The 26,088-nt window shown below is 52.0% G+C and overlaps 1 protein-coding gene across 2 annotated transcripts in view; it reads left to right on the forward strand.

The window, feature by feature from the left end:
* The window catches only part of LOC120928832 (aldehyde dehydrogenase family 3 member B1-like), a 71,711-nt gene that overhangs the window by 11,971 nt on the left and 33,652 nt on the right, over positions 1-26,088 (forward strand). For both annotated transcript variants that reach the window (XM_040339850.1, XM_040339849.1), the window contains exons 2-5: positions 15,158-15,323; positions 18,256-18,366; positions 19,432-19,552; positions 22,366-22,451. In XM_040339850.1, coding sequence (XP_040195784.1) covers positions 15,162-15,323; positions 18,256-18,366; positions 19,432-19,552; positions 22,366-22,451 — 480 coding nt within the window. In that variant the 5' untranslated portion in view covers positions 15,158-15,161. The remainder of the gene's footprint in view (positions 1-15,157; positions 15,324-18,255; positions 18,367-19,431; positions 19,553-22,365; positions 22,452-26,088) is intronic.

A 26,088-nucleotide genomic window follows, 5' to 3' on the forward strand; every position in this document is an offset into this window, starting at 1 on the left:
CCACACATTGCCTGGAATCTCTACACACTGAGCCACACACTGCCTGGAATCTGTACACACTGAGCCACACACTGCCTGGAATCTCTACACACTGAGCCACACACTGCCTGGAATCTCTACACACTGAGCCACACACTGCCTGGAATCTCTACACACTGAGCCACACACTGCCTGAAATCTCTACACACTGCCTGGAATCTGTACACACTGAGACACACACTGCCTGGAATCTGTACACACTGAGCCACACACTGCCTGGAATCTGTACACACTGAGCCACACACTGCCTGGAATCTCTACACACTGAGCCACACACTGCCTGGAATCTCTACACACTGCTTGGAATCTCTACACACTGAGCCACACACTGCCTGGAATCTCTACACACTGAGCCACACACTGCCTGCATTCACTACACACTGAGCCACACACTGCCTGGAATCTCTACACACTGAGCCACACACTGCCTGGAATCTCTACACACTGCTTGGAATCTCTACACACTGAGCCACACACTGCCTGGAATCTCTACACACTGAGCCACACACTGCCTGCATTCACTACACACTGAGCCACACACTGCCTGGAATCTGTACACACTGAGACACACACTGCCTGGAATCTGTACACACTGAGCCACACACTGCCTGGAATCTCTACACACTGAGCCGCACACTGCCTGCATTCACTACACACTGAGCCACACACTGCCTGGAATCTCTACACACTGCTTGGAATCTCTACACACTGAGCCACACACTGCCTGGAATCTCTACACACTGAGCCACACACTGCCTGGAATCTCTACACACTGAGCCACACACTGCCTGAAATCTCTACACACTGCCTGGAATCTGTACACACTGAGCCACACACTGCCTGGAATCTCTACACACTGAGCCATACACTGCCTGCATGCTGTATACACTGAGCTACACACTGCCTGGAATCTGTACACACTGAGACACACACTGCCTGGAATCTCTACACACTGAGCCACACACTGCCTGGAATCTGTACACACTGAGCCACACACTGCCTGGAATCTCTACACACTGAGCCACACACTGCCTGGAATCTCTACACACTGAGCCATACACTGCCTGCATGCTGTATACACTGAGCTACACACTGCCTGGAATCTGTACACACTGAGACACACACTGCCTGTAATCTCTACACACTGAGCCACACACTGCCTGTAATCTCTACACACTGAGACACACACTGCCTGTAATCTCTACACACTGAGCCACACACTGCCTGCAGGCTGTACACACTGAGCCACACACTGCCTGGAATCTCTACACACTGAGCCACACACTGCCTGGAGTCTCTACACACTGAGCCACACACTGCCTGGAATCTCTACACACTGAGACACACACTGCCTGTAATCTCTACACACTGAGACACACACTGCCTGGAATCTGTACACACTGAGACATACACTGCCTGGAATCTGTACACACTGAGCCACACACTGCCTGGAATCTGTACACACTGAGCCACACACTGCCTGCAGGCTGTACACACTGAGCCACACACTGCCTGGAATCTCTACACACTGAGCCACACACTGCCTGGAATCTCTACACACTGAGCCACACACTGCCTGGAATCTCTACACACTGAGACACACACTGCCTGGAATCTGTACACACTGAGACACACACTGCCTGGAATCTGTACACACTGAGACACACACTGCCTGGAATCTGTACACACTGAGCCACACACTGACTGCAGGCTGTACACACTGAGTCACACACTGCCTGGAATCTCTACACACTGAGCCACACACTGCCTGGAATCTCTACACACTGAGCCACACACTGCCTGGAATCTGTACACACTGAGACACACACTGCCTGGAATCAGTACACACTGAGCCACACACTGCCTGGAATCTGTACACACTGAGCCACACACTGCCTGGAATCTCTACACACTGAGCCACACACTGCCTGGAATCTCTACACACTGAGCCACACACTGCCTGGAATCTGTACACACTGAGGCACACACTGCCTGGAATCTGTACACACTGAGCCACACACTGCCTGGAATCTCTACACACTGAGCCACACACTGCCTGGAATCTCTACACACTGAGCCACACACTGCCTGGAATCTCTACACACTGAGCCACACACTGCCTGAAATCTCTACACACTGCCTGGAATCTGTACACACTGAGACACACACTGCCTGGAATCTGTACACACTGAGCCACACACTGCCTGGAATCTGTACACACTGAGCCACACACTGCCTGGAATCTCTACACACTGAGCCACACACTGCCTGGAATCTCTACACACTGCTTGGAATCTCTACACACTGAGCCACACACTGCCTGGAATCTCTACACACTGAGCCACACACTGCCTGCATTCACTACACACTGAGCCACACACTGCCTGGAATCTCTACACACTGAGACACACACTGCCTGGAATCTCTACACACTGCTTGGAATCTCTACACACTGAGCCACACACTGCCTGGAATCTCTACACACTGAGCCACACACTGCCTGCATTCACTACACACTGAGCCACACACTGCCTGGAATCTGTACACACTGAGACACACACTGCCTGGAATCTGTACACACTGAGCCACACACTGCCTGGAATCTCTACACACTGAGCCGCACACTGCCTGCATTCACTACACACTGAGCCACACACTGCCTGGAATCTCTACACACTGCTTGGAATCTCTACACACTGAGCCACACACTGCCTGGAATCTCTACACACTGAGCCACACACTGCCTGGAATCTCTACACACTGAGCCACACACTGCCTGAAATCTCTACACACTGCCTGGAATCTGTACACACTGAGCCACACACTGCCTGGAATCTCTACACACTGAGCCATACACTGCCTGCATGCTGTATACACTGAGCTACACACTGCCTGGAATCTGTACACACTGAGACACACACTGCCTGGAATCTCTACACACTGAGCCACACACTGCCTGGAATCTGTACACACTGAGCCACACACTGCCTGGAATCTCTACACACTGAGCCACACACTGCCTGGAATCTCTACACACTGAGCCATACACTGCCTGCATGCTGTATACACTGAGCTACACACTGCCTGGAATCTGTACACACTGAGCCACACACTGCCTGCAGGCTGTACACACTGAGCCACACACTGCCTGGAATCTCTACACACTGAGCCACACACTGCCTGGAGTCTCTACACACTGAGCCACACACTGCCTGGAATCTCTACACACTGAGACACACACTGCCTGTAATCTCTACACACTGAGACACACACTGCCTGGAATCTGTACACACTGAGACATACACTGCCTGGAATCTGTACACACTGAGCCACACACTGCCTGGAATCTGTACACACTGAGCCACACACTGCCTGCAGGCTGTACACACTGAGCCACACACTGCCTGGAATCTCTACACACTGAGCCACACACTGCCTGGAATCTCTACACACTGAGCCACACACTGCCTGGAATCTCTACACACTGAGACACACACTGCCTGGAATCTGTACACACTGAGACACACACTGCCTGGAATCTGTACACACTGAGACACACACTGCCTGGAATCTGTACACACTGAGCCACACACTGACTGCAGGCTGTACACACTGAGCCACACACTGCCTGGAATCTCTACACACTGAGCCACACACTGCCTGGAATCTCTACACACTGAGCCACACACTGCCTGGAATCTGTACACACTGAGACACACACTGCCTGGAATCAGTACACACTGAGCCACACACTGCCTGGAATCTGTACACACTGAGCCACACACTGCCTGGAATCTCTACACACTGAGCCACACACTGCCTGGAATCTGTACACACTGAGCCACACACTGCCTGGAATCTGTACACACTGAGGCACACACTGCCTGGAATCTGTACACACTGAGCCACACACTGCCTGGAATCTCTACACACTGAGCCACACACTGCCTGGAATCTCTACACACTGAGCCACACACTGCCTGGAATCTGTACACACTGAGACACACACTGCCTGGAATCTCTACACACTGAGCCACACACTGCCTGGAATCTCTACACACTGAGCCACACACTGCCTGGAATCTGTACACACTGAGCCACACACTGCCTGCAGGCTGTATACACTGAGCCACACACTGCCTGGAATCTCTACACACTGAGCCACACACTGCCTGCAGGCTGTATACACTGAGCCACACACTGCCTGGAATCTCTACACACTGAGCCACACACTGCCTGCATTCACTACACACTGCCTGGAATCTCTACACACTGAGCCACACACTGCCTGCATTCACTACACACTGAGCCACACACTGCCTGCATTCACTACACACTGCCTGGAATCTCTACACACTGAGCCACACACTGCCTGGAATCTCTACACACTGAGACACACACTGCCTGGAATCTGTACACACTGCCTGGAATCTGTACACACTGAGCCACACACTGCCCGGAATCTGTACACACTGAGCCACAAACTGCCTGCATTCACTACACACTGAGTCACACACTGCCTGGAATCTGTACACACTGAGCCACACACTGCCTGGAATCTCTACACACTGAGCCACACACTGCCTGGAATCTCTACACACTGATAGACACACACTGCCTGGAATCTGTACACACTGAGACACACACTGCCTGGAATCTCTACACACTGAGACACACACTGCCTGGAATCTGTACACACTGCCTGGAATCTGTACACACTGAGCCACACACTGCCCGGAATCTGTACACACTGAGCCACAAACTGCCTGCATTCACTACACACTGAGCCACACACTGCCTGGAATCTGTACACACTGAGCCACACACTGCCTGGAATCTCTACACACTGACCCACACACTGCCTGGAATCTCTACACACTGAGACACACACTGCCTGGAATCTCTACACACTGAGACACACACTGCCTGGAATCTCTACACAGACACACACTGCCTGGAATCTCTACACACTGAGCCACACACTGCCCGGAATCTGTACACACTGAGCCACACACTGCCTGGAATCTCTACACACTGAGCCACACACTGCCTGGAATCTCTACACACTGAGCCACACACTGCCTGGAATCTCTACACACTGAGCTACACACTGCCTGGAATCTGTACACACTGAGCCACACACTGCCTGGAATCTCTACACACTGAGCCACACACTGCCTGGAATCTGTACACACTGCCTGGAATCTGTACACACTGAGCCACACACTGCCCGGAATCTGTACACACTGAGCCACAAACTGCCTGCATTCACTACACACTGAGTCACACACTGCCTGGAATCTGTACACACTGAGCCACACACTGCCTGGAATCTGTACACACTGAGCCACACACTGCCTGGAATCTCTACACACTGAGCCACACACTGCCTGGAATCTCTACACACTGATAGACACACACTGCCTGGAATCTGTACACACTGAGACACACACTGCCTGGAATCTCTACACACTGAGCCACACACTGCCTGGAATCTGTATACACTGAGCCACACACTTCCTGCATTCACTAAACACTGATAGACACACTGGGCCGGATTCAGATACCTGAGCGTATCTATCCGGCCGGCGTAACGTATCCTAGATACGCCGCTCTAACTTTGGGCGCAAGTTCCGTATTCAGAAAGAACTTGCGCCCTAAGTTACGGCGGCGTAACGTATGTGGGCCGCGTAAGCCCGCCTAATTCAAATGGGGATGTTGGGGGCGTGTTTTATTTAAATTTACGTTTTTTTTAACGGCGCATGCGCCGTTCGTGAAAAAATCCCAGTGCGCATGCTCGAAAATCCGCCGCAAAACGTCATTGCTTTCGACGTGAACGTAAATTACGTCCAGCCCTATTCGCGAACGACTTACTCAAACGACGTAAAATTTCAAAACTCGGCACAGGAACAACAGCCATACTTAACATTAGCTACGTCTCATATAGCAGGGGTAACTTTACACCGGAAAAAGCCTAACGTAAACGACTTAAAAAAGGCGCCTGGCCGGACGTACGTTTCTGAATCGGCGTAAATACCTAATTAGCATATTCCTCACGTAACTATACAGAAGCGCCACCTAGCGGCCAGCGTAAATATGCAGCCTAAGATACGACGGTGTAAGACACTTACACCAGTCGGATCTTAGGGATATCTATGCGTAACTGATTCTCTGAGTCAGGCGCATAGATACGACCGACCACACTCAGAGATACGACGGCGTATCAGGAGATACGCCGTCGTATCTCTTTTCTGAATCCGGGCCACTGCCTGGAATCTCTACACACTGAGCCACACACTGCCTGGAATCTCTACACACTAAGCCACACACTGCCTGGAATCTGTACACACTGAGCCACACACTGCCTGGAATCTCTACACACTAAGCCACACACTGCCTGGAATCTCTACACACTGAGCCACACACTGCCTGCAGGCTGTATACACTGAGCCACACACTGCCTGCAGGCTGTATACACTGAGACACACACTGCCTGGAATCTCTACACACTGAGCCACACACTGTATGCTGTATACACTGAGCCACACACCTCATGCTGTATATACTGAGCCTCCCACTTTATGCTGTGCACTTTAAGCCACTAACTTGGTGTATTATAAGCAGATACACACTGTATCCTGTACACACTGAGTCACCCATTGCCTGCATACTTTACACAGCAAGCCATGTGCTGTATATTGAACACACTGAGCCACATGCGGCTTGTGTTTTGTATACACTCAGCCACATACTGTATACTCTACACATGAAGCCACAGGCTGTATGCTATACACACAGCACATACTGTACCCATCGAGCCACACACTGTATCCTGTATACAATGAGCCACATACTGCCTGTATCCTAGGATCCGGTATGTACTGCTTGTATTCTATGTATTCTTTTTTGGCGCACACTGTGCTGGGATTGCACTCCTCACTCCTGTGTGTGTCAGCGGCGCGCTCTCTGTACCCACTGATGCCCAAACCTCTGCACATTCATACTGTAATGACTGTATTCGTATTGTAATATTGTAAAATATTTGTGAAGCAATTTTTGCAATATACCAAAACCTCCCGACATCCATACAATACACACACTATCAATAAAGTGTTATGTAATTACAGAAAATAACATAGCTCTCTTCCGGGGAAAGCAATGTGCCAGCTGGTAACACTCCAGGGTGGAGCTCACAGGATTCAAATTCTGTGCCCAGTGCCAGGGAAACAACGCCAGCTCTGATAAACCAAGACAAAGACTCCAATCACAAACTGGGTGTTATCCGAGATCTCTGGAATCCGATTCAGTATTGTAGAGGATAAAGGCCTCCATGTCCCATGATAACCCCACCTATTCCTCATTAATGTCCCACCACAGATGTAGCTTATATAGTTTGATGTCCCATATTTTCATTCCAGGCCTGTTCAATGCACCAATGTCTCCTATGTCCTGCAGATGACCTCCTATGTTTATTTTATGTCCCGCACTGTCCTTCTTTGTACTAGAGTTGCACTACTTTGGTCTTCTTTGCTAATTTTTTGTCCACTGATCTCTACCATATGGCTGCACTGACCTCCTCTGATACTTTTCTGCACTGACCTCCTCTGATACTGTTCTGCACTGACCTCCTCTGATACTTTTCTGCATTGACCTCTGGTGGCTTCCTGCACTGATCTCCTCTGATACTTTTCTGTACTGACCTTCTCTCGTGGCTTCCTGCACTGACCTCCTCTGGTGGCTTCCTGCACTGACCTCCTCTGGTGGCTTCCTGCTCTGACCTTCTCTGGTGGCTTCCTGCTCTGACCTCCTCTGGTGGCTTCCTGCACTGACCCCCTCTGGTGGCTTTCTGCACTGACCTCCTCTGGTGGCTTCCTGCTCTGACCTTCTCTGGTGGCTTCCTGCACTGACCTCCTCTGGTGGCTTCCTGCTCTGACCTTCTCTGGTGGCTTCCTGCACTGACCTCCTCTGGTGGCTTCCTGCACTGACCTCCTCTGGTGGCTTCCTGCACTGACCTCCTCTGTGGCTTCCTGCACTGACCTCCTCTGGTAGCATCCTGCACTGACCTCCTCTGGTGGCTTCCTGCACTGACCTCCTCTGGTGGCTTTCTTCTCTGACCTCCTCTGATGGCTTTCTTGCACTGACCTCCTCTGGTGGCTTCCTGCTCTGACCTCCTCTGGTGGCTTTCTGCACTGACCTCCTCTGGTGGCTTCCTGCTCTGACCTTCTCTGGTGGCTTCCTGCACTGACCTCCTCTGGTGGCTTCCTGCTCTGACCTTCTCTGGTGGCTTCCTGCACTGACCTCCTCTGGTGGCTTTCTTCTCTGACCTCCTCTGATGGCTTTCTTGCACTGACCTCCTCTGGTGGCTTCCTGCTCTGACCTCCTCTGGTGGCTTTCTGCACTGACCTCCTCTGGTGGCTTCCTGCTCTGACCTTCTCTGGTGGCTTCCTGCACTGACCTCCTCTGGTGGCTTCCTGCTCTGACCTTCTCTGGTGGCTTCCTGCACTGACCTCCTCTGGTGGCTTCCTGCACTGACCTCCTCTGGTGGCTTCCTGCACTGACCTCCTCTGTGGCTTCCTGCACTGACCTCCTCTGGTAGCATCCTGCACTGACCTCCTCTGGTGGCTTCCTGCACTGACCTCCTCTGGTGGCTTTCTGCACTGACCTCCTCTGGTGGCTTCCTGCTCTGACCTCCTCTGGTGGCTTTCTGCACTGACCTCCCCTGGTGGCATCCTACACTGACCTCCTCTGGTGGCATCCTACACTGACCTCCTCTGGTGGCATCCTACACTGACCTTCTCTGGTGGCTTCCTGCTCTGTCCTCCTCTGGTGGCTTCCTGCTCTGACCTTCTCTGGTGGCTTCCTGCACTGACCTCCTCTGGTGGCTTCCTGCTCTGACCTTCTCTGGTGGCTTCCTGCACTGACCTCCTCTGGTGGCTTCCTGCACTGACCTCCTCTGGTGGCTTCCTGCACTGACCTCCTCTGTGGCTTCCTGCACTGACCTCCTCTGGTAGCATCCTGCACTGACCTCCTCTGGTGGCTTCCTGCACTGACCTCCTCTGGTGGCTTTCTTCTCTGACCTCCTCTGATGGCTTTCTTGCACTGACCTCCTCTGGTGGCTTCCTGCTCTGACCTCCTCTGGTGGCTTTCTGCACTGACCTCCTCTGGTGGCTTCCTGCTCTGACCTTCTCTGGTGGCTTCCTGCACTGACCTCCTCTGGTGGCTTCCTGCTCTGACCTTCTCTGGTGGCTTCCTGCACTGACCTCCTCTGGTGGCTTCCTGCACTGACCTCCTCTGGTGGCTTCCTGCACTGACCTCCTCTGTGGCTTCCTGCACTGACCTCCTCTGTGGCTTCCTGCACTGACCTCCTCTGGTAGCATCCTGCACTGACCTCCTCTGGTGGCTTCCTGCACTGACCTCCTCTGGTGGCTTTTTGCACTGACCTCCTCTGGTGGCTTCCTGCTCTGACCTCCTCTGGTGGCTTTCTGCACTGACCTCCCCTGGTGGCATTCTACACTGACCTCCTCTGGTGGCATCCTACACTGACCTCCTCTGGTGGCATCCTACACTGACCTTCTCTGGTGGCTTCCTGCTCTGTCCTCCTCTGGTGGCTTCCTGCACTGACCTCCTCTGGTGGCATCCTACACTGACCTCCTCTGGTGGCATCCTACACTGACCTCCCCTGGTGGCTTCCTGCTCTGACCTTCTCTGATGGCTTCCTGCTCTGACCTCCTCTGGTGGCTTCCTACACTGACCTCCTCTGGTGGCTTCCTACACTGACCTCCTCTGGTGGCTTCCTACACTGACCTCCTCTGGTGGCATCCTACACTGACCTCCTCTGGTGGCATCCTACACTGACCTTCTCTGGTGGATTCCTTTTCTGACCTCCTCTGGTGGCTTCCTGCACTAACCTCCTCGGTCAATCCTCCACTCACTAAACTTTTCTGTCTCCTGCAGCTACCTCTGATCTCATACTGCTGCACTGATCCCTTATGTCCAGCAACAACCTTCTCTCGGTTTCAAGACCAGTCCCACCCTCTATGTCTTAGCCTCCATTTCCATGCTTTATGTCCCTCATGTATATCTCAGCATCTTTGGTTAACTGTCCAAGTCCAACTATCCAAATTCCTCTGTCCATGTCCCTCCAGCCATGTCGCACTTTCATTGACCATTCCATCTATATCCCATTGTCTGTGACCATTCATTGAGATCCCACTGTCTATGTTCTACCATCCACGTCCTTCTATCCACATGTGGGAAGGTGCCGTGTGGTCAGGCCCGTTGCTACAGGACAGGAAAAACAAACAATTGATTGGGGCCCCGAGCTGGCCTGGGGCCCCAACTTCCCCTTCCCAGGCTGTAGCGTGGCCGAGCTCCTCTTCCTCCCTCCTGGAGACCTGTAATTTCCGGCCGGGTACCGCACGCGGTACAGGAGATTCAGTTTCCTGTTCCCGGGCCGGACTGACAGGAAGTGCACACTGAATGCTCACTTCCTTTCAGTCCGGCCGGGAACACAGGAAACTGAATCTCCTGTACCGCGTGGTACCCGGCCCGGCCCGGGCACTATCTGATAGGGGACTGGGGACCCATAATGATAGAACACCGGACTGACAGGAGGAAGAGGGGCTCGGCCACGCTACAGCGGCAGCCTACAGGGAAGAAGGGGAGGTGAGAATAGAAAAACATAGGGACTAGGGGGGGGGGGAGTAAGAACATGGGTGTAAAAAATTAGTACAGTGCTAACATAAGCTTTGCGTGTGGGGGGGGGGGGGGGGTGCTTGGGGGCCCCCATTTTGCTTGTGGCCCCAAATTCCTTCAAACGGCCCTGCGTGTGGTGCGGTGGCAGTAAACACTCAGGCCTAGATTCACAAGTGCCAATATGCACCGGTGTATGTGTGCGGCAGACCCACGAACCAACATGCGCCTAAAAACAGGCTACATCCCGCCGACGTAGCTTGCACACGCCGGCGTAGGGTGGGCGCACATATGGGCTGGACACATGGGGCTGCCCCCATTGATTAGCCATTCAAACATGCAAATGAGGGAAATATGCTGATTCACGAACGTGCGTGTGGCCAGCGCATGCTACGCGAGATGCGAATGACTTGTACGTCCGGCGTAAAGTTATTCCCCATAAATGAGGTGCAACCCGGCAACAGACATGCTCAGGTCTGCACCAGGGAACACAAGCCGGCGTATTGTGCGTTGGACGTGTGTCTGGCTGGGCGTACGTTATGTTCACGGCGTACGCGGTGATCCGACGTAGCTTAGGCAGTTGCACCGGCGTGGTTGTGAGCAGGCGCAGGGGGGTGCTATGCATGCGTCCACGTCACGGCGCATGCGCAGTTCGTGATATGTACCTGTCTGGCGCTCGGCCCATCATTTGCATGGGGTCACGCCTACTTCCACCTATGCCGGCGTACGACTTCGAAACCCACGCCACGCTGGCGCATCGTTGGGAGCACTGGCTTGCTGAATGCAATGCTTGCCTCTCTGCGCTGCGTTGGCGTGGCGTACAGTGTTTGCTCTGCGGCGGCGTAATGTGCGCCTTGCGCTCTGTGAATCTGGGCCTCAGAGTCTAGTTGCAGAGAACAAAACTTGTAATAATGTAGAGGCCAATAGTTTAAGAAGTTTGAGAGCGTTTTGCAAGACAAGCAACATTTTTTTTTAATAAATATTGGGCTAGATTCAGGTACCTTTTGCGCTTTTTTTACGAAAGCGCAGGGCAACGTTTTTGCCCTGCGCCCCCGCAAATTTTCTGCGCTACCCACGATTCACGGAGCAGTAGCTCCGTAAATTGCGTGTGCGCTCCAGCAAAATGCCCGGAGTAAGCGCGCGCTTACTGGTTGGTTACTTGGTTACGCAGGCGCAATTGCTCTCTGAATCCGGGCCCTTGACTTGATAAACAAGCAATGTCTTGATATAAGAGTAGTGTCATGTCACAACTAGTATAAAATGGAAAAGTGTAGCAATATTGTTACATTTAATGAAGGTACATCATTTAGAAACTCACATGGTTGATTAAAAGAGGCACATCTAAGTATGCAGGGATCCGGGGTAAAGCTGTCCACATAGACCGTCCTCCGCACCGCCATTGATGTTGTCCCTTCCATGGGCGGTTCAAGCCTCGCTTTCAGATCGCTCTACTGCAGGGTAGTCTTCCCGGTCATGATTGCAGACTGATAGCGGTGAGAGCCGGCGGTGAGGAGGACGGTCTATGTGGATCGCTTTATCCCGGATGCCTGCCTCTTATAATTATCATCCATGTTAGTTGTTAAATGTAACCATATTGCTACACTTAGAGGCGCCTCTCTTCTCTTTTATACTCTGGAGCTCCTGCTGGATTTTTCTTCTAATCCCCTTGGGGAGGCTTCCATTTGTGGAGGGACATTTTATGGTTACACAACTTATCACATTGCTATAATCTTTGTATATGGACTATAAACAGAATGATTTATGAATAAATGCTTGCGGAACGAATCATTTGAGTTTCCATTATTTCTTATGGGAACATTTGCTTTGATATACAAGTGCTTTGGATTACAAGCATGTTTCTGGAACCAATTATGCTCACAATCCAAGGTTTTACTGTACTCCCAGAATATATCAGCAGTGGCCCAGATTCAGGTAGGGGCGCGCACTGATACGGCGGCGCAGCGTATCGTTTTTACGCTACGCCTCCGTAAATTACTGGAGCTACGCTGCATTCACGAAGCATTTGCTCCGTAATTTGCGGCGGCGTTTCGTAAAAAAGGCGTAAGCGCGCGTAATTTAAATGATCCCGTAGGGGGGCGCGGATCATTTAAATTAGGCGCGTTCCCGCGCCGAACGTACTGCGCATGCTCTGTCGGGAAAATTTCTCGACGTGCATTGCGGTAAATGACTTCGCAAGGACGTCAGTGGCTTCGACGTGAACGTAAATGGCGTCCAGCGCCATTCACGAACGAGTTACGCAAACGACGCAAATTTTTAAAATCGCGACGCGGGAACGACGTCCATACTTACCATTGGCTGCGCCTCCTAATAGCAGGAGCAGCCTTACGGCGAAAACAACGTACGCAAACGACGTAAAAAACGAGCGCCGGCCGCGCGTACGTTTGAAAATCGGCGTAAGTATGCAATTTGCATACTCTTCGCTGACAACTACGGGTGCGCCACCTAGCGGCCAGCGTCAGAATGCACCCTAAGATACGACGGCATAAGAGACTTATGCCAGTCATATCTTAGGCTACAGTCGGCGTATCGAGCTTTCTGAATACAGAAAGTAGATACGCCGGCGCTACTTAGCAATTACGCTGCGTATCTATGGATACGCCGGCGTAATTGCTTTCTGAATCTACCCCAGTGTGTAGAAGAGTGTATGTGTTGACAGTATTGGCCAGATTCACGTAGAGGCGCGTATCTTTATGCCGGCGTAGCACATCCCATTTGCACTACGCCGACGTAACATAGTGAGGCAACGCCAGTATTCACAAAGCTTTTGCCTCCTAAGTTACCTCGGCGTAGCGCAAATGGCCTGGCGTAACCCCGCCTAATTCAAAATAGGCAGGTAGGGGGCGTGCTCCATGTAAATTACCCGTGACCCCATGTAAATGAGGGCCGTTGGTACAGCGCATTCGTGCGCATGCTCAGAATCACGTCGCAAATACTCCTTGCTTTCGACGTGAACGTGAACGTAACCTACGCCCAGCCCCATTAACGTACGCTTACGCAAACGACGTAAAATTCGACGCCACTTCCGACATCCATACCTTGCATGGGCTGCGCCATCTTTTTGATGGTTTATCTTTACGCCTGAAAATGCCTTACGTAAACGGCGTATCTTTACTGCGACGGGTAAGCGTATGTTCGTGAATAGGCGTATCTCGCTGATTTACGTATTCTAGGCGTAAATCAGCGTACACGCCCCTAGCGGCCAGCATAAATAGACAGCTAAGATACGATGGCGCCTGCGGTCGTATCTTAGCAACATTTAAGCGTATCTCAATTTGAGAATACACTTAAATATACGACGGCGCAGATTCGGAGTTAGGCCCCTTGCACACTGGGGCGTTTTTCAAAAATAGCGCTGCTATACCGCATGAAAAATCATGCCCTGTAGTGTTCAATGTGAAAGCCCGAAGGCTTTCACAGTGAAGCGGTGCGCTAGCAGGAGCGCACCAAAAGTCCTGCTAGCCGCATCTTTACCGCGGTATAGGAGCGGTGTGTTCACCGTTCCTATACCGCGCCTTCCCATTGAAATCAATGGGAAATCGCGGTAATACAGCCCGCAACGCGGGCGGTATTAACCCTTTTTCGGCCGCTAGCGGGGGTTAAAACCTCACCGCTAGCGCCCGAATATCGCGGTAAATACGACGGTATAGCCGCGCTACAAATAGCGCGGCTATACCGTCACCGCGGCTGCACGCCTCAGTGTGAAAGCAGCCTAACGACGGCGTATCTACTGAATCTGGCTAATAATCTTTTTATATGGACTAGAAACTGAAGGATTTATGAATAAATGCTTGCGGAACGAATCATTTGAGTTTCCATTATTTCTTATGGGAAAATTTGCTTTGATATACAAGTGCTTTGAATTGCAAGCATGTTTCTGGAACCAATTATGCTTGCAATCCAAGGTTTTACCGTACTCCCAGAATATATCAGCAGTGTGTAGAAGAGTGGATGTGTTGACAGTATGTGTCTTGAGGTGGTGAATGTGGCCTGGCCGGTCTGGACATAAATGGGGAGGTTTCCAGGGAGGATGGGGTGTCCCTATTTGTCTGGAACCTCTCCCTGCTGCTAATCATTGTCCCGGGTCACACAGGTGACCTGTCCCTACCCACGCACAAAAAGCGCACCAAGCCAAGGAGCCAGGGCCTTAAATCAGTTCTGCCTGACCCAAGATGGCTGCCAGAGTCGCATGGAACGGAGGCATCCAATCGGAAAATAGACTGCACCTGCTTCACATGTTTTGCCATTGATGTCCTACAGTCCATGTGCCACTTGCTGGAATCAAAGCCAATGTCCCATCCTTGATTTTTCTAATATCCATGTCCCTTCATCCATGTCGGGGTTTGGGCTGTTTTACTCCCCCTAATAATTTCTTTTACATCAAATAATATTCTGTGTTTTCCAACAGCATCATGGCGTCCTACAGCGGCACTCTGGAACGTCTCAGGCGCAGCTTCAGTGAAGGAAAAACCCGACCTGCGGAGTTCAGGGTGGCACAGCTCGAGGCTCTCGGACGATTCCTGGATGAGAAGAAGACGGAACTACTTCAGTGTCTGAAGAAAGATCTGAATAAGGTGAGATAATGATAAATCCACAGCCCCCAACTGTCCCTGATTTCGAGGGACTGTCCCTGATTTCGAGGGACTGTCCCTGATTTCGAGGGACTGTCCCTGATTTCGAGGGACTGTCCCTGATTTGGAGCAATGGCCCAGATTCAGAAGTGCGGCGGCGTAACGTATCGTAGATACGTTACACCGCCGCAAGTTTTCATCGCAAGCGCCTGATTCACAAAGCACTTGCGAGAAAACTTACGCCGGCGGCCTCCGGCGTAAGCCCGCGTAATTCGTAGGGCGTGTGCCATTTAAATTAGGCACGCTCCCGCGCCGGACCTACTGCGCATGCTCCCTTTTGAATTTCCCGCCGTGCTTTGCGCGAAGTGACGTAATTTTTTCTAACGGCGACGTGCGTAGCGTACTTCCGTATTCCCGGACGTCTTACGCAAGAAGGAAAAAATTTCAAATTTCGACGCGGGAACGACGGCCATACTTTATACAGCACATACGATTGCTGTGTAAAGTTAAGGCACCAAAAACGACGACTAACTTTGCGACGGGAAACTAGACTAGCGGCGACGTAGCGAACGTGAAAAACCGTCGTGGATCCGCCGTAACTCCTATTTTCCAGCGCTAAACCTTTCATCTGATTTCCAAATTGCTGCATTTGTAAATTCCAAAAGCCAAAATTAACCACTTAAGGACCACCTAACGCCGATATACGTCGGCAGAATGGCACGGCTGGGCACATCAACGTACCTGTACGTTGCCCTTTAAGCCCAGCCGTGCACGCGACCCGGTCCGAAGCTCCGTGACCACGACCGCGGGACTCGCGGACCCGATCGCCGCTGGAGTCCCGTGATCGGTCCCCGGAGCTGAGGAACGGGGGGAGCCGTGTGTAAACACACCTTCCCCGTTCTTCACTGTGGCGCCGTCATCGATCGTGTGTTCCCTTTTATAGGGATACGCAATCGATGACGTCACACCTACAGCCACACCCCCCTACAGTTAGAAACAGACATGAGGTCACACATAACCCCTTCAGCGCCCCCTTGTGGTTAACTCCCAAACTGCAATTGTCATTTTCACAGTAAACAATGCATTTTTAATGCGTTTTTTTTGCTGTGAAAATGACAATGGTCCCAAAAATGTGTCAAAATTGTCCGAAATGTCCGCCATAATGTCGCAGTCACAAAAAAAATCGCTGATCGCTGCCATCAGTAGTAAAAAAAATAAAAATGCAATAAAACTATCCCCTATTTTGTAAATTCCCGCGTCGAATTTTGTATTTTTTACGTCGTTTGCGTAAGTCGTTCGCGAATAGGGCTTGACGTAATTGCGGCGTACTTTGGAGCAACGCACACTGGGATATGTACACGGAGGGCGCATGCGCCGTTCGTAAAAAAACGTCAATCACGTTGGGTCACCACCCATTTACATAAAACACGCCCCCCTCATTTGAATTAGGCGCGATTACGCCGGCCCCATTTACGCTACGCAACTGTAACTTAGGAGGCAAGTGCTTTGTGAATACAGCACTTGCCTCTTTGATTTGCGGCGGCGTAGCGTAAATATGATACGCTACGCCGCCGTAACAATGCGCCCGGCTACCTGAATCTAGCCCACAGTTTACAACTGTCGGCTCATCAGGTGGCTGTCTCAGGTTCATTCCGGGACACTGTATTGTCCCGGATTGAAGGTGCCCGGGACCGGGGACAGAACTGCAAAATGCGGGACTGTCCCGGGCAATCCGGGACACGTGGTCACCCTACAACTGTATGATCTCCCTGCAAGAGTGAGGAGGGGGGTTGAGGGGGTCGTGGTTGAGTTCCTGACCCTATTTTCGGAGAAAAAAAGCCCTGACATCAACACAAGCTCAAAGATCGTCAACACAGGCCTTGTTAACCACTTCCCGACCTCCTCATGTACATTTACGTCGGCAGAATGGCACGGACAGGCACAATCACGTACCTGTACGTCCTCTGCTAGACGTGGGTGTGGGGTCCGATCGGGACCCCCCCCCCCCGGTACATGCGGAGGTCGGGTCCGATCGGGGAGCGATCCGGGACGACGGCGCGGCTATTTGTTTATAGCCGCTCCGTCGCGATCGCTCCCCGGAGCTGAAGAACGGGGAGAGCTGTGTGTAAACACGGCTTCCCCGTGCTTCACTATGGCGGTGCATCGATCGTGTGATCCCCTTTGTAGGGGAGACTCGATCGATGATGTCATTCCTACAGCCACACCCCCTACACTAGTAAACACATACACAGTGATCCCTAAATCCTACAGCGCCCCCTGTGGTTAACTCCCAAACTGCAATTGTCATTTTCATAATAAAGAATGCAATTTAAATGCATTTTTTGCTGTGAAAATGACAATGGTCCCAAAAATGTGTCAAAATTGTCCAAAGTGTCCGCCATAATGTCGCAGTCACGAAAAAAATCGCTGATCGCCGCCATTACTAGTAAAAAAAATAAAAATGCAAAAAAAATATCCCCTATTTTGTAAACGCTATAAATTTTCCGCAAACCAATCGATAAACGATTATTGCGATTTTTTTTTTACCAAAAATAGGTAGAAGAATACGTATCGGCCTAAACTGAGGAAAAATAAATTGTTTTATATATGTTTTTGGGGGATATTTATTATAGCAAAAAGTAAAAAATATTGAATTTTTTTCAAAATTGTCGCTCTATTTTTGTTTATAGCGCAAAAAATAAAAACCGCAGAGGTGATCAAATACCACCAAAAGAAAGCTCTATTTGTGTGGGAAAAAAGGGCGTCAATTTTGTTTGGGAGCCACGTCGCACGACCGCGCAATTGTCTGTTAAAGCGACGCATTCCCGAACTGTAAAAACCCCTTGGGTCTTTAACCAGCATATTGGTCCGGGGCTTAAGTGGTTAATGGACTTTTCTAAACTAGTAATCCCGACTGTCTTCTCTCATTTTCCAGTCAACATTTGAAGCGGAGGTGACGGAACTGAGCCTGGTGAGGAGCGAGATTAATCTGGCGATAAATAGTCTGAGCTCCTGGATGAAAGATGAGTCCGTCTCCACGAATATGGTGAGGCCTCAACAATTGTTCCATGATGCACGTCTCAGGGTTGGGAGAAGGGGTTGCTGCCCTGGGAGCAGTGAGGGGTTGGGAGGACGTGCTAGGGGTGGGGGGTGGGGGGTGGCGGGGTGGTACTAAGAGAGTTGATTTGTGTAAGGAAGGGGAGATTTTTGAAGATTAGTGCTCCCTTTTTGTTTGGGGGGAGGGGATTTTTGGTGACACATAATGCTCATACATTTGGAGGGAGGGGGCGCCATTTGGCATTTTCACCCTGGTCACTACAGTAGATGACCTCCTCCCACCACTGGCACATCTGGGGCCAGATTCTCGTAGATCGCCGCATCTCTGCGGCGGCGTAACGTATGTCATTTACGTTACGCAAGTTTTAAGGGCAAGTGCTTGATTCACAAAGCACTTGCCTGTAAAGTTGCGGCGGCGTAGCGTAATTCAAATTAGGCGGGTAGGGGGCGTATCGCATTTAAATTAAGCGTGTTCCCGCGCTGAACGTAATGCGCGTGCGCCGTCCCTAAAATTTCCCGACGTGCATTGCGCTAAATGACGTCGCAAGGACGTCATTGGTTTCGACGTGAGCGTCCAGCCCTATTCACGGACGACTTACGCAAACGACGTAAATTTTTAAATTTCGACGCGGGAACGACGGCCATACTTAACATTGGTTGCCCCTCATATAGCAGGGGCAACTTTACGCCGCGCAAACCTAACGTAAACGTCGTAACTTCACTGCGTCGACCGCGCGTACCTTTGGGAATTTGCGTATTTTGCTAATTTGCATATTCGACGGGGAAAACGACGTCGGCGACACCTAGCGGCAAAAAAAAAATTGCATTTAAGATCCGACAGCGTAAGAGCCTTACACCTGTCGGATCTAATGCTTATCTATGCGTAACTGATTCTATGAATCAGTCGCATAGATACGACGGCCCAGATTAGGACTTACGACGGCGTACATGCCGCTGCGCCATCGTAAGCCCTATGAGAATCTGGGCCCTGGTGTCTCCTTGATGTATCATTGCGTCTGTTGATAAAGGTTGATCCCTCTTTCTCTCCCTGCAGGCCTTTTATTTAGATTCAGTGTTTATTCGGAAAGAGCCGTTTGGGGTGGTGCTCATCATCTCCCCCTGGAATTACCCCGTCTTGCTGACTCTCGTCCCTCTGATTGGGGCCATAGCTGCTGGTGAGTTCATTGTTGTAGTTTGACAGACTAGAAAAGCCAGTATCGGTAATCCCTCGCATCCAAGGGCCATGATAAAAGTCACCAACATGGCAACATTACAATATATCCACTTGAAGACCACAATACTTACCGTATTTATTGGGGTATAGCGCGCTCCCGCGTATAGCGCGCACCCCTAAAGTTGCCCCGAAATTCCTGTGGAAAAAAGATTTTTTGTACTTACAGTTTTGGTGTCTTGCGCGGCGTCCATCGGCGGCCTCGTCGGGTCCGGCGTCCGTCTGCGACTTCGGGTGTCCTCTTCGTCGGGTCCGGCGTCCTTCTGCGGCGTCCTCGCGTCCTCCCCGCTCGTTTCCTGCGCCGAGTTTGAATACTGCGCCGACATATACAGAGCGCAGTACACTTGTGTATAGTCGGGCAGGCTCGGCTACTCTCGCGCTGACGTCCTGTACGTCCAGGACGTCAGCGCGAGAGGAGCCGAGACTGCCCGACTATACACGAGTGTACTGCGCTCAATATATGTCGGCGCAGTATTCAAACTCGGCGCGGGAAAGCGGGTATCGGCGTATATCGCGCACCCACAATTTTGCCCTGATTTTCAGGGCAAAAAAGTGCGTGGTATACGCCGATAAATACGGTATATTCATGTTGCAGCTTTGAAGTTGTATACCTGCGTGATGCTTGCAGCTGCAGGCATCATCCCAGTATTATTTTTTTCCCGCCGGCGACTGGCTTTTTTTGTAAAAGCCATCCTAGTGGCAGTTTAGCTGCTGGATTGCTTTTACAGGTGACGGAATGGGTCTCCCCCCTTCCACTGCCTGGCGGTGCCTCCCTGTGTTCTCCGTCTCAAGACAGTGGGGTAGATTCAGATAGATTAGCGGATCTTTAGGTCCGCGTAATCTATCTGATTTACGAATCCGCCGGCGCAAGTTTTAGAGGCTAGTGCTGTATTCAAAAAGCACTTACCTCAAAACTTGCGGCGGCGTATCGTAAATCCCCCGGCGGAATTCAAATTCCGCGGCTAGGGGGAGTGTACTATTTAAAGCGGATGTGCCATGGGAACAAAATATTAAAAGTCAGCAGCTACAAATACTGCAGCTGCTGACTTTTAATATTAGGACACTTACCTGTCCTGGAGTCCAGCGCCGATCGCAGCAGAGCACGAGCGATCGCTCGTCACTCTGCTGCTCCCCCCGCCATCCACGCTCAGGGAACCAGGAAGTGAAGCGCTGCGGCTTCACTGCCCGGTTCCCTACGGCGCATGCGCGAGTCGCGCTGCGCCCGCCGATTGGCTCACACGCTGTGTGCTGGGAGCCGAGTGTTCCCAGCACACAACGGGCGACAGACGGGATGTGACGGAATGCCCGTCTTTCGCCCGTATCGTGTGGCCGGAAGTGGGTGCAAATACCTGTCTTTAGACAGGTGTCTGCACCCCCCTCCCCCCTGAAAGGTGTCAAATGTGACACCGGAGGGGGGGAGGGTTCCGATCAGCGGGACTCCACTTTAGGGTGGAGGACCGCTTTAAATCAGGCGCGTCCCCGCGCCGATTTAACTGCGCATGCGCCGCCGGCTAAATTTTCCAGCGCGCATTGCTCCAAATGATGTCGCTAGGACGTCATTGGTTTCGGCGTGAGCGTAACTTGCGTCCGGCCGTATTCTGAATTGACTTACGCAAACAACGTAAAAATTCAAAACTCGATGCGGGAACCACGGCCATACTTAACATAGGATAGGCCTCGCATAGCAGAGGTAACTATACGCCGGAAAAAGCCGAACGCAAGCGACGTAAAAAAAAAGCGACGGGCGGGCGTTCGTTTCTGAATCGGCGTAAATGCTCATTACCATATTCGATGCGTAAAAGACACGGAAGCGCCACCTAGCGGCCGGCCTGAAATTGCAGCCTAAGATCCGACGGTGTAAGTCACTTACACCTGTCGGATCTTAGGCATATCTATGCGTAACCTGATTCTATGAATCAGGCGCATAGATACGACCGGCCGGCCTTAGAGATACAACGGCGTATCAGGAGATACGCCGTCGTATCTCCTATCTGAATCTGGGCCAGTGTTTCTGCCGGCATACCATAGAGCTTTTTGAGGTCCAGAAGGTCCCTGCTCAGAGCTGTGGTATAGCAAACCGGAAGTGACCTGTACTTTGTCACTTCCGGGTTCCCCCGGATGAAAATGGCAAAAAAATTTAACCACTTCAAAATCGCACGCCGTCATATGACGTCCAAAAAGGGGATCTCTTATCCTGGGTGGACGTCATATAACGTCCTGGACTTTGTGCGGAGATATCTGAATGATGCCTGCACCTAGAGGCATCATTCAGATATCATTTTGTTCCCGGCGGCGATCCTGCGCACCATAAGAACGATCATAGTGGCGGTTCTGCCGCTTGATCGTTCTTATAGGCCGCCATCCGGTGCTTCTCTGGGCTCTCCCGTGCCATCGGGGGCCCGGAGAGATGATCACCGTGCGCCGGATGGGAGGCATAGAGATGACTAGTGACCAGATGGTCACCAGTCACCTCTATGACAGTCGAAGGCCCGGGCGCGATGTGATGACGATGTGATGGCAATGTTCTTTTCAGCCTGGAGGAGAGATGTGGGGTCTTATTTACCCCGCATCTCTCCTATAAAGAGGACCTGTCACACACTATTCCTATTACAAGTGATGTTTACATTCCATGTAATAGGAATAAAAGCGATCGAAAAAAATAAATAAAAAAAAAGTGTAAAAAATAAATAAATAAGTAAAAAAAAAACTGACTTTTCTACTCAGGCTTGATAAACTGATATTGTTTCATTATTGCAGGTAATTGTGCCATCATGAAGCCATCTGAAATCAGCCAAAACACAGAGAAAGTCCTATCTGAAGGTCTTGCCCGATACCTCGATCAGGTGATTATTACACCACTTACACCAAGATATGGGAGTGATGGTGGGAGGCGAGGGAAAAGTCACAATGTTGGAATATCATAGACTGGTGTCCATTCCCTCTACATCAAGGGGGAGAAGTCAACTGGGTAGATGCAGGGACAACCTTGATATCATGTGCTGTAATCCATGGCAACCAATCCAGTCCAGTATGCTTAAGGCCCCGTACACACGGCCGAGGAACTCGACGTGCTTGGCACGTCGAGTTCCTCGTCGAGTTCTGGGATGAAGCCGCCGAGGAGCTCGGCGGGCCGCCTTCTCCCATAGAACAACGAGAAAATAGAGAACATGTTCTCTATTTTCTCGTCGAGCTCCTCGGCGGCTCCATCGAGCCAAAACTGTACAGACGACAGAGTTTCTCGGCAGAATCCGGGTTTTGACCGAGTTTCTCGGTGAATTCTGCCGAGAAACTCTGTCGTGTGTACGGGGCCTAAGAAAACCTCTGCTCAGTAGTTATGGGTCAACGCACACACATACAGATTGTAGGGTGACTAGACATCCCTGTATTCTGGGGACGGTCCCATTATATATTTGGGTACTGCTATTCTTCCTGCAATTGGACCTACAGGCTTTGACTCCTCCACCAACACCACCCCTGATTCTCTGTACCTCCCCTGAGGAGGAGTCCTACTCTAAGTCCATAACTAGTAAGCAGCAAGAAATCAGGAAAGAGGGTTGCAGATTTTAGAAGTTGCAAGAATCAAGCAGTGTTAGAGAGCAAGCAGGGGTGATCATTGTCTGGAAGAGGAGTGCGGGGGTGAGCGGTGCTGGAAGAGGAGTGCGGGGGTGAGCGGTGCTGGAAGAGGAGTGCGGGGGTGAGCGGTGCTGGAGGAGGAGTACAGGGGTGAGCGGTGCTGGAAGAGGAGTACAGGGGTGAGCGGTACTGGAAGAGGAGTGTAGGGGTGAGCGGTGCTGGAAGAGGAGTGCAGGGGGAGTGAGCAGTGCCGGAAGAGGAGTTCAGGGGGAGCGAGTGGTGCTGGAAGAGGAGTGTAGGGGTGAGCGGTGCTGGAAGAGGAGTGTAGGGGTGAGCGGGGCTGGAAGAGGAGTGTAGGGGTGAGCGGTGCTGGAAGAGGAGTACAGGGGTGAGCGGTGCTGGAAGAGGAGTGTAGGGGTGAGCGGTGCTGGAAGAGGAGTGTAGGGGTGAGCGGTGCTGGAAGAGGAGTGTAGGGGTGAGCGGTGCTGGAAGAGGAGTGTAGGGGTGAGCGGTGCTGGAAGAGGAGTGTAGGGGTGAGCGGTACTGAAAGAGGAGTGTAGGGGTGAGCGGTGCTGGAAGAGGAGTGCAGGGGGAGTGAGCAGTGCCGGAAGAGGAGTTCAGGGGGAGTGAGTGGTGCTGGAAGAGGAGTACAGGGGTGAGCAATGTCTATGTAGCATTACCCCCGGAGGAGCTGCTGGATGTTTGGGCGGCACATTTACCTCATGGCTCCCCGAATTCCTAGGGATGAATGATGCGTATTTCATTTGGTAGAAGTAAAGGAATGTTTTGTACTTAACAATCTGGATCAGAGTTTAACTACACTCTGATCTACCCTTAAATTTAACTAGCGCCGGTACCATAAAGTACACAGGTGCTACATCTAGAAGAGGAGTACAGGGGTGAGCGGTGCTCAAAGAGGAGTACAGGGGGGAGCGGTGCTGGAAGGGGAGTACAGGGGTGAGCGGTGCTGGAAGATGAGTGCAGGGGTGATCAGTGCTATAAGGGGAGTAGAGGGATGAGCAGTGGTGTAAGGGGAGTGCAGGGATGAGCAGTGGTGTAAGGGGAGTGCAGGGGTGAGCAGTGGTGTAAGGGGAGGGCAGTGGTGAGCAGTGCTGTAAGGGATGTAGAGGGGTGAGCAGTGCTGTAAGGGGAATAGAGGGGTGAGCAGTGGTGTAAGGGGAGTGCAGGGGTGAGCAGTGGTGTAAGGGGAGTGCAGGGGTGAGCAGTGGTGTAAGGGGAGTGCAGGGGTGAGCAGTGGTGTAACGGGTGTAGAGGGGCGAGCAGTGGTGTAAGGGGAGTGCAGGGGTGAGCAGTGGTGTAAGGGGAGTAGAGGGGTGAGCAGTGGTGTAAGGGGAGTAGAGGGGTGAGCAGTGGTGTAAGGGGAGTGCAGGGGTGAGCAGTGGTGTAAGGGGAGTGCAGGGGTGAGCAGTGGTGTAAGGGGAGTGCAGGGGTGAGCAGTGGTGTAAGGGGAGTAGAGGGGTGAGCAGTGGTGTAAGGGGAGTGCAGGGGTGAGCAGTGGTGTAAGGGGTGTAGAGGGGTGAGCAGTGGTGTAAGGGGAGTAGAGGGGTGAGCAGTGGTGTAAGGGGTGTAGAGGGGTGAGCAGTGCGGTGTAAGGGGAGTAGAGGGGTGAGCAGTGGTGTAAGGGGAGTGCAGGGGTGAGCAGCGGTGTAAGGGGAGTAGAGGGGTGAGCAGTGGTGTAAGGGGAGTGCAGGGGTGAGCAGTGGTGTAAGGGGAGTAGAGGGGTGAGCAGTGGTGTAAGGGGAGTGCAGGGGTGAGCAGTGGTGTAAGGGGAGTGCAGGGGTGAGCAGTGGTGTAAGGGGAGTGCAGGGATGAGCAGTGGTGTAAGGGGAGTGCAGGGATGAGCAGTGGTGTAAGGGGAGTGCAGGGATGAGCAGTGGTGTAAGGGGAGTGCAGGGGTGAGCAGTGCTGTAAGGGGAGTGCAGGGGTGAGCAGTGGTGTAAGGGGAGTGCAGGGGTGAGCAGTGGTGTAAGGGGAGTGCAGGGGTGAGCAGTGGTGTAAGGGGAGTGCAGGGGTGAGCAGTGGTGTAAGGGGAGTGCAGGGGTGAGCAGTGGTGTAAGGGGAGTAGAGGGGTGAGCAGTGGTGTAAGGGGAGTGCAGGGGTGAGCAGTGGTGTAAGGGGAGTGCAGGGGTGAGCAGTGGTGTAAGGGGAGTGCAGGGGTGAGCAGTGGTGTAAGGGGAGTGCAGGGGTGAGCAGTGGTGTAAGGGGAGTAGAGGGGTGAGCAGTGGTGTAAGGGGAGTGCAGGGGTGAGCAGTGGTGTAAGGGGAGTAGAGGGGTGAGCAGTGGTGTAAGGGGAGTGCAGGGGTGAGCAGTGGTGTAAGGGGAGTGCAGGGATGAGCAGTGGTGTAAGGGGAGTGCAGGGATGAGCAGTGGTGTAAGGGGAGTGCAGGGGTGAGCAGTGGTGTAAGGGGAGTGCAGGGGTGAGCAGTGGTGTAACGGGTGTAGAGGGGTGAGCAGTGCTGTAAGGGGAGTGCAGGGGTGAGCAGCGGTGTAAGGGGAGTAGAGGGGTGAGCAGTGGTGTAAGGGGAGTGCAGGGGTGAGCAGTGGTGTAAGGGGAGTGCAGGGGTGAGCAGTGGTGTAACGGGTGTAGAGGGGTGAGCAGTGCTGTAAGGGGAGTGCAGGGGTGAGCAGTGCTGGAAGAGGAGGGCAGAGGTAAGCAGTGGTGGAAGAGGGTTGCATGGGGTGCAGAGACAAGCAGTACTATAGGGGGTTTGCAGAGCTTCCAAGGGTGAATCATGCTGGAAATGGAATGCATGGTTGGAAGAAGGTTAGAGGGGGTCCTGAGTTGTGCAGTGTTAGAGAATATCAGGGTTAAACCGTTTTGGAAAAAAGAGTGGTAGGGGGTTTTAGCGGTAAGAAGATTTGGGAAAAGGCTGCAGATTTGAGCAG

The sequence above is a fragment of the Rana temporaria genome, chromosome 2 (assembly GCF_905171775.1).
Source record: "Rana temporaria chromosome 2, aRanTem1.1, whole genome shotgun sequence".
Lineage (NCBI taxonomy): Eukaryota > Metazoa > Chordata > Amphibia > Anura > Ranidae > Rana > Rana temporaria.